This window comes from Mytilus galloprovincialis, chromosome 4, assembly GCF_965363235.1.
Source record: "Mytilus galloprovincialis chromosome 4, xbMytGall1.hap1.1, whole genome shotgun sequence".
NCBI lineage: Eukaryota > Metazoa > Mollusca > Bivalvia > Mytilida > Mytilidae > Mytilus > Mytilus galloprovincialis.
This window is the reverse complement of record NC_134841.1, coordinates 37,000,030-37,009,791: the sequence shown is the minus strand read 5'-3', so window position 1 is coordinate 37,009,791 and position 9,762 is coordinate 37,000,030. Positions and strand designations below refer to the sequence as shown.

Here is a 9,762-nt window from a genome sequence, read left to right as displayed (position 1 = left end):
TACATTTACATAAAGAACAAAAAAGACAAAAACACAAGGTATCGATCTGAAAAAACTCGCAAAATATAAATATCAATAGAATATAGGACCGTTACTGTTCATTTGAAAATATTTAGCTATGTTTCAATTTATAATCATATTAAGCTTAATCGATTTAAGTGCCTATGAACATTTTTTTTCAAAAATCTCACTATCTTAAATTCATTAAAAAAAACCAATAGAAATGATTTTTTTAAAGGACCAACAAGTTTACAAAAAATTTATCAAAATTTACGGCCTATTATAATGTATACATCATTGTTTATGGAATAGCTACCTCACATCTTTTTTAAATTGTTTTTTTTTTTTCTAAAAATTCTGTTGTTTTGTGTTTTAAGTTGTTTTTATCAAATGACCCTCAATCGGAAATTTGTTTAATATTTTCTGTAAATGAACACGAATCCGAAGAGAATGAATAATTCATCAGCTTCATAAAATTCGTCAGCTTTAGAAGTGTATCCATATAATTCGATTTGATGAGTGTACAATAGTTGCTCTCTGCTTTCATAAATCAGAATGAAACAAAGATTTTTCTATGGTCATGAATGCCCCACTGTACAAGTCATTTTCTTTGTTCAGTGGACCGTCAAATTTCGCATAACATTAAATAGATCATAGTACATGTACAATGTATCATAGGGAACATGTGTACTAAGTTTCAAGTTTCAAGTTGATTGAACTTCAACTTCATCTGAGACTTCATCAAAAACAACATTGACCAAAAACTTTAACCTGAAGCGGGACAAACGGTAAAATGGAATCACATCATCATAAAAATTGCCTGACACAAACATATATTTCTGTCGAATAGTATAGAACGTACATGTAGTTCGTGAGTTATACTTCTAACATTTCTATCAACCTAGAATATCTAATAAGAAATATTAAATTAACTTCTATTTAAAACAATGTATGTCTTCCTTAATCACAGAGAATTTATCAGACTTCATTATCTGGAAATATTAGCTTTATACAGGAGATAATATTCAATATAATTGAAAAACAAAGGATATGGGGTATCTATCTCATTTAAAGCTTTTGGGGTATTTAACCAAAAAAAAACACTTAAATAATAATTTACAATAATTCATCTGCGTAGAATGTTAAATGTTTGTTTGAAAAAGATGGCGATGTGAGACAAGGTTATCCATTGATGACCATTCGATATCCGATATATTCTACTTATCATTTCGCGAAATCAATCGTTTATAATTAGTTTGTAATATTAGAAACATATCTGTTCTTATTTTAAAAGTTTGAGAACAGATCGTGAATAGACATACTAGGGCACATTTCTTTTATGTTAACCCTATACGATTATACCCATGCAGTCTCACAAAGATATGGAATGATAACTGTATATATGTTTTGCTTTGACACGTGATAAATTAGTTCTATTGTTTTGCATTGGTAAACAACTTAAAATTCTATAAATCAAAACGTTCATGTCAAAATTTGATTTTATCATTGATTCATATATTCAGGTTAAAAAAGGAGAGAATTTAATTTTGTGCGAAATCTTTCCTTATGAATATACATTTTGTAATTATCGGTTTCGCGAGTAATATAAAGGGTCATTCTACACATATATGCCCATTTAACAACGTGTATTAGATAAGATGAAAATGTGATCATAGCTGTTTTTCTTGTGTATCATTGCATTCCAAAATTATTGGTTTTATAAGAAACGTAGTGAGCAGTGATTAGAACGTAACCTTAAGATCTCTAAAAAATGAAAGAGTCCACATAGTTTCGGAAAATGTCATTACCGTAACTGATTATAAGACATTAATTTTTGTAAAAACCATATTCAATTTGTGTTTGTCCTATTGACATATCGTATACAATCTTGAAGTTTTTTAACCGATTCTAGCTATTTCCCGTTACAATGAGCATAAAACATAAATTTTAATTGAATATGTTGGCAAACAATACTTGTTATAATTTCCTTCAACTTATTTTGTTTTTAAATATAATGGTTGTGTTTGTTTTGTGTTTTAACACCTTGTTACTTATAAACTGTATTTATATTGTATAGTAATCTTTACAAATGGTATCATTTATATAATAACAGTGTTGCAAATCGACAAGTCAATGTTGTTACGGCAATGACAAAGTGTTACGGGAGTGACGGTTACTGTTACGGCAATGACTGTGTCCCCTTAAACTGTGTAAATGGTTATAAAATGTGTACCTGTTTGAACACCGAACCTCTCAGCTGTAGGATAATTTAATAAAAAAACACTTACACCAGTAGTGTGCAAAAAAGTATTAAAATAATATGAACTACGACATTTAAAATCAGGAAACTGATAAGTTCATTAACGATATGGTATCCTTTATTTCGAAAGAAAGTTTATTAGAAACGCAGTATTGATGAGACAATCAAGAACTCAAAAATAAGTGGTGAATGACTTTGGTTAGGCAAATGCATCTGTGTTCACTCAACTTATCACTGTTGTGTATCAAAGGATGTGATGTATTCGACGGGGTTCGCAAACAATGTAGTTTGTCAATGACTCGCCAAAGTTTGATATTTTTTCCCAAAAAATCCAAAATCATACTGAACGTTTTGAGATTGTTTGACTAGACCCATGACTTCTACTTATATTAACTAAAACGTACCTTGACCTATAATGGTTTACTTTTATATATTGTAACTTGGATGGAGAGTTTCTCATTTGCACTCATACCACATCTTCCTATATATATTAATAGTTTACTAATTTACTAATATAATTATAATAAAAACAAAATATTGTTTTATTTTGATCAGCCGGACTTTCAAATAAAATTGTTGTTTATTTTATATAAAGATGCATTGAATATGTTATTTCAATTGGTTTCATCAAGTGCAGCTAAAATTAAATATGTCAATCTTAAACAAATTTAATGAATGAAAACGAACGAACTAGAAACATGATTCAAAGAAATCAATACAACTATATACAGTTTTAAATGCCAAGATCATCTTTTACTCGCTTCCAGACTCTTTTGTCAACCTCGTAATGGCGGGATCCTACCTTTGTCGGAGGTTCAATTAAAGTTACAAAATTGGAATGATGATACCATAAAATGTCATGAACCATAGGCCAATAAAACCTATTTTCGCCGATCCTGTGCATCACCTGAACTTCACATTCGTTTGCATCGATATCTTGTATAATTCCAGGGTACGGTTTGTTATCGTAAGTGACTATACACCATTTTCCAATGACTGATTGGTCCAAGGAGTCTGATTGTATATTTGTTGCATTACTTTTATCAAACTGAAACTCAGATACCCCAAAACAATCACATGGCTCTGGTTTCTTACAGAAGCAACTAACATGCCTTGACTGTACTTTTAGATTATGGTGCTCCTGACAAAAAACCTGAAATACAACAAGTTATGTTTATTTACGCCAATTGCAAAAAATCAAAGTATTTGAAACGCTTGACTGGGGTAAAAAGTTTTAAAATATTGTTAACAGTAATTTTATCAAAAATGTTTCTTGTATTCAAGATTCTATTAACAAGTCAGTGGAATTTAATAGATAGGTTCTTGAAACAGTACTAGCGTTTCGTATTACCATACTATTTTCTTTAAATATTGTTTCGTATGCTAGCAGAATTTGCTGTCATGATCTAAATTGTCATCAATAAATCAGAATGTGTCTTTTGCAATGTGAGTCGTATATAAAATTTACAGATCTAACATTGTTGGGTTTATGTTTAGACGAGTTGTATATATATATATATATATATATATATATATTAGTGTATTGTTGATTTTGGTTAGACGTTTAACCATTTCATATGTGGCTTTTGAAAGAACGTTCTGAACTTTGTTCATAGTGGGGTTTTTTTAAAAACAAATTTGTATTTTTAACCGGCCTTGTGATCATATGAAGGCTACGCAATTTGACTTTTGGTGGTTTCTGAGGTCTGGTATGGTCTACTTAATGATCTCGTGCTTCTTTTTAATCTTTGGCAACCATTCAGTTGATAAGAATTTAGAGTTTGGTTAATTGTATACATATAAATAATACCTGGTGAATTTTCATTGTTTGTGGTATTGGTTTCAAACTATCTGGTAATAATTTGTTCACAGCATCAACGTCTTCTTCCTCCACTAAAAACAGCTGAACTGAAGTATTAGAGTCTTTTAACACTTGCATAAACGATTTTGCATCTGTCACATCCTGGCCATTTGCTACTACCCTATCAGCTGTCCTTTTCACCGCAGCCCCTATGCCATCTGCAGCTCCTTTGCCGTGACCGGCTTCAAGAAAGTTCCAATTTCCAACTTTAAACCCTATGGTGAAGAAATAGGTGCACAGCAAGTAAAAGTTCTGTTTATTTCTATACTGGGTTGTTGGTCCATCACTTACAAAGTAAACAGTATCAATTGTACCAATCTTTTCTTTAATCATCTTCAAAACCGGAGTAACATGTGCCCATATGGCTGCTGGGTTGTGTTGTTTACAATCCGAAATAGAACAGAATGAAAATAACACTTTATTTTGATGATATACCAAACCAGTATGTAGTGAAATGGAACGCTGGCTTGCGCCAAAATGGACGCTTTGGATTTCTTTTTCGTATTTGCAGTTAAAATTTTCGGAGAAATCCATATGTATTACTACTTCGTTGTCATTCAAGTTTTCCTTCAGCCTTTTCAGGGCCTGATACTGGTGAACTATGTTAAAATAGTGGTAGCAAAATTTCTTTAAATTTTCTTGAAATTCATCAATAAGATGGCCTAATATTCCCGTTTCTTCAATCTTAACTGTTGTTGAAACTGTTACAATGGAATCATTTTTTACCTTTTGTTCTCTTCGTGTACACCACTTGTACCATGATACCTGTTTTGTTAGATCTTGTTCATTCATTTCGACTTCTCTCTTTTCACAAGTGTCACATTGCCTGTACATACAATTTTTATTGTCGATATCACAGCAAATATTGCCAATAAATGTTTCAATCCTTTTAGTTGTTATTAACTGTGATTGGTACAACTTTTCTATTAGATACTGAATATTCTCATGCTTTATACAAAGACATGTTTCTCTATCTTTTGTGCTCGGTTTGACAACCCAAAAGGGTCTACATTTACAAAACATTGAGTATGAAACCGGATGTTCTGGAAATTCGCTGTAAAATTTCTCGTGAAGATGTCGAAGATCATCATTTAGGTAACGCTTCTGCATTTTTATTTTATTTCTGGTTATAGTCTCCTTTTTACCAGCGGCACATCTACTGTGTTCATCCCTCTGCAGAAATTCGCGGACCATTTTTAAAAATTTCGTCACAGTTTGGTTTTTATGCTGTTTTCTAGTGTATTCTAAATGTTCTGTTGTTTTTGTTTTTCTGCAGAAAGAAAATGTTTTCTCTGTGAAAAGTTTAAATCTATATTTTTTCAAAATGTTTGATTTTACTACGTTTCGTATAAGTTGTCTTTTCTTTTCACTTTTATTATCTCTGTACTTTTGTTTTATGCCCTCTACTAAACTGAAATGGTACATAAGGGTTTTTCTCACTTTCGGGCAAACTTTTTGTCCCTTCAGCAAAATGTTTGTTTTGGATCTGGGTGATTCAGATGATAGCTTTCCTTTCTTTTTCATTCTATGAAGACGCTGACGGTAGCGTTGGTTTAGTTTTTCTGCGCTGATAAGACGGACATTCAATTTCTTTAGTTGTCTGTACGCCTTTGATCTATCTTTTCTAACTTTTTTTCTTCCTCGTCGCTGAGCATTTGTTCTTCTGATGTTATGTTGAAAATCTCCGTTTTCTGGAGACACAGGTGGTGTGTTATCTGCCAAGAAATTATTTGTTTCAATTGCCTGCTTTGTTCTCTCCCTTTTATTGGCTTGATGTTTTCTCCATTGTTTTCGTGTTCGCCTTTTCTCCCGGTCTGTCATATCTTCAATTGGTTTTACAACACCAGATATTTTCTTATCTTTATATCTGTTTCTTTCCTTCTGAAGATATTCAGAATATTTTCGTGGGTCTGATTTTTGGCGTTCTCTCCATAGCTTTGCTCTTTCAGCACCCGTCAGTACCATAATTTTGTTTTGCGATTTTGTTTGCTAGAACTAGCTTTTCTTTTGCAGAGTCAATTTGCTCTTGTGCATCACACACGTATTTAGACCAAGTTATCTTAAAGTCGTCTGTAAGAGGATGTATTCGTAGTATTTTTTTAAGTTCACATTCAGCTAGGACTAATGATGTATCCAATTTTTTTATCCAAATTTTAAGCTCACTTATTTCTAGAAACAAAAATAAAAGTTTTTATAACGATTATTATTTATTGAGTATTTAAAATTATTATTATCATAAGTTATATATAAAATTGTATCACGAAAAAGCACTTGTCCCTGAACTGTAACTTATCTTAGTAGATATGTTTATAAAAACTCATCATAGATACCAGGACTAAATATTGTATATACGCAGTGTACGCAAGTACTGATAGGTTGGGGAAACGTTTTGCTCTAACGTTTCTAGTAATATAAAAATTGTTGACAAAAAAAGTTGTTTGCTTTGTGTTTTAATTAAGATGTCTCATTACAAATAAATCTTAAGAAACTTATTCACAAAACCAAGCGTAGGTTATATGTAATACAAAATAAAAAGATCATTGCTGTCGCTTATATATAACTTTTGGTCATTACCGTAACGACTCTAGTCATCACCGTAACATTGCATTCGTTACGGTGATGATACGTTACGGAATTGACACTTGTGCTGACTTTCGTGGATATAAGCGGGCTTGAAATGTTTTAAGGGCTGGACGATGTCTAAAATTCATGAGGAAACATTCACCTTTCACGATGTATATCAAATTTTGGAAAATACTAAAATGCATATAAATTGAGACGCGTACGGCAATGACTCAATAAAAACATACGTGATTATTTGTGTGTAAAAAGATTAACAAAATATACATACCGTTGTCTTCATCTGCCATCTTTCTTCCATGCAAAACGTAAAAGGGCGATGACGTCATAAACGACATGAACGCTATATTCGTATTATCTCCCCTTTTCTACAGCTTAAATTTTCAGCCCGTGTTACGGAAATGACACGCAACTATGTGACACATAATTTAACTTGAAGATTTTGTTTCTAGTTTGTTACATCTTTGATTTTTATTCAAAATGTAGTAATAGGATTATAAGGGTTCTCATGAATATTTTCTTTCTTAGTTTAGATGAAAGAAACGTCAATAATTTGCTTAGACAAATTAGAAATGGTAAACTGTGACAGCATGTTTTATGCATTTTTTTATTATTTACATGATATCTATTTTTTTTTCTTATACATAAATAGAAAAATTAGCTTTGCTTTGTTTAATAAAACCATCAGAGTGTGTATTGCAACATGTTTGCATATAAGTATATGACATACATATTTTGTTTTTTTCATGAAATGATGTTGTGACAGTGTTTGATCGTTAATTCTAAGAATGACCCAACTATGATTGTTGATATGATGTCATCAAAAGATAATGAGCATTTTGATATTTAACAATTGTTTTATCCTTTATGAAAAGGATTCTTTCCGATCGCTAAAAAAATGATAAAAGAACATATGCACTTTACAAATTAAAACGACATAGATAAAATCACATGTATACATACTCCACCAAAGATCACACATTCAGGTACAGTGTAAATAAGCTAAAATACTTTTTAAAACAGCCTATATAACTGAGGACACGAGACTCTTGAAATATTTACTTTAATTAACTTACATTTAGAGATTTCGGGTTACGATTAATTGAGATCGTTTTATTACTGAGGTTCATTGTCAAGCAATCTTGCAAGACGAAATTCATATTGACTGATATATCGAAGAGTGAAACACAGTTTGGGGAGTCAGTCTGCAACCTTTGCTCACAAATGAGTAGATGGAATGTGGTTTCACATCAAGATATGTCCGTTTTTTTCACTCGTGTACAATAAGCAATGGTAAGCAGATCATGTCCCAATGAAACGCCCATCTGCTTATCGATAGATAAATAAAATAAAAAGTGAAATGATGAAACTAATAAGATACTTCATAAATGAATTAATAAATCAATGCATTATATAAATTAAAAGCCCCGATAGTGTGTTAATCAGTTCTGGGTTAGTAAATAAAGACTAGAAGATGTGGTATGTGTGCCAAAGAGACTACTCTTTGTTTTAAACTTTTTTTGACAAAACTATCGAAAACTTTTTAAGGGAAGAACTATCGAAAGGTTTTCTTTAGTAGGAATGTTCAAACTATTTTGGACAAGAGATGTCATAATCGCTATTGTTAAATACTTTCACGGTGTGCAGGGAGAAGTTTTCTGTACTATACTCTGGACCGTTCGCCCACTTTTGTAACAGTGACAAATTTTAAACGACCCAAGGGTTCTAACTGATCACAACTGTAGGCATGTCTCATGATCAAATACTGTGAAGTACTTTAATTCGTGGGGTACCAATTCTTTCGTGGATGACTTTATCAATGAATTTAAATGTCCAACGAAAAGAAAACAACTTTTACTGTTGTCCAATCAAGACATGGAATTCAAAGATCCCAATGCACGGTACATTTTGTAGGACTACATGTATACGTGCAAGCCATATATTAATCTAGGGAATGCATCGAATATCGGCAAATGCACTAGTACTAGTAGGTGTTTATTTTGAACTTCGATTTGCTTACTATTTCTTTTATTACACGATGGTGGTTTTAGAGATAACTAACTTGGCTGTGTTTTCTGTTTTTTTTTTTCTTTTAGCCATGACTTTATGTCTGCCCTCCTCCGTCTTCAGACGCTTTCATTGCCCCAATGGTACAATCTTATTCTCTGACAATCAAGCAAACAGATCTTTTGTTTAACTTAATTATGGAAATTCCCAAATAGAGTGAATTTTATTGTTTTCGTCTTTTGTTAGTTGCCAGTCTAAATATATTCACACATTAAATCGTAATCCTGTAATTTAGCTGACTTACTGAAAAGAAGTGTTATAACCAAGGTTAATAATTATGATATTTGTGTTTAGTCTGATCTGCATGCAATGCAATATTATCAGGAAATATACCGCTGCAATCTATAACTGTGCTTTGAACACTGGTAATTTGCCGATAGAATAAAGCACTCAATCAAATTCCCTACCGTTGTTTCATTAAAACTCTTGAATCTCTAACTTGTATTATTTTAATTTATCAAAATGTATAGTATGGATGCCTGTCACGTTTCGTAAAGAAAAGAAATATTCATGTTGTATTCCAGGTACAATGTAGACTGAAAGAAGGTCACGCAATTGATAGGAGAAAAGTCAAAGACACAATAAAAAAAAGTCACAGTTAATTTATTTACAATTGTGTGATTGTATGTTGAAAGTCTGAAAATAATTGCTTTTTTATTTAACCAGGTACATTAAAAAATGTTCATATGCATTGTAACATGATTTTTTTTTGCACCATAAGCCGATAATGAAAAGAAATAAAAACACAATTTGACAGCTGTTTTTACTTAGCACTTATTGGTCGATATCAATTCAAATTTTAAACAGAAATCTTCTTTACAGAGTTGTTTAATTTAAAAAAGTTAACGAAAACGATTCTTTTCTTAATTTCGTAGCATCAGAAATTAAGAATACATGTATATCATGCAGGTTTACAGAAAACGAGACCAGATTGATTTAGAGCTTAAGGAGATTTGGTTTGTCGCTAGAAAAAATGTTTGCCTAATCAAGACAC

The 9,762-nt window shown here is 31.6% G+C and overlaps 1 protein-coding gene across 1 annotated transcript; it reads right to left on the bottom strand.

Moving 5' to 3' along the window:
• Positions 1-1,614: 1,614 nt before the first annotated feature.
• Positions 1,615-7,413, bottom strand: LOC143072044 (uncharacterized). The gene is made up of 2 exons (XM_076246825.1): positions 4,071-7,413; positions 1,615-3,413 (listed from the first exon to the last, which is right to left on the bottom strand). Exons 1-2 carry the CDS (start codon positions 6,084-6,086, stop codon positions 2,994-2,996), a joined length of 2,436 nt encoding a protein of 811 aa, XP_076102940.1. The 5' UTR covers positions 6,087-7,413; the 3' UTR covers positions 1,615-2,993.
• Between the last annotated feature and the right edge of the window lie 2,349 nt (positions 7,414-9,762).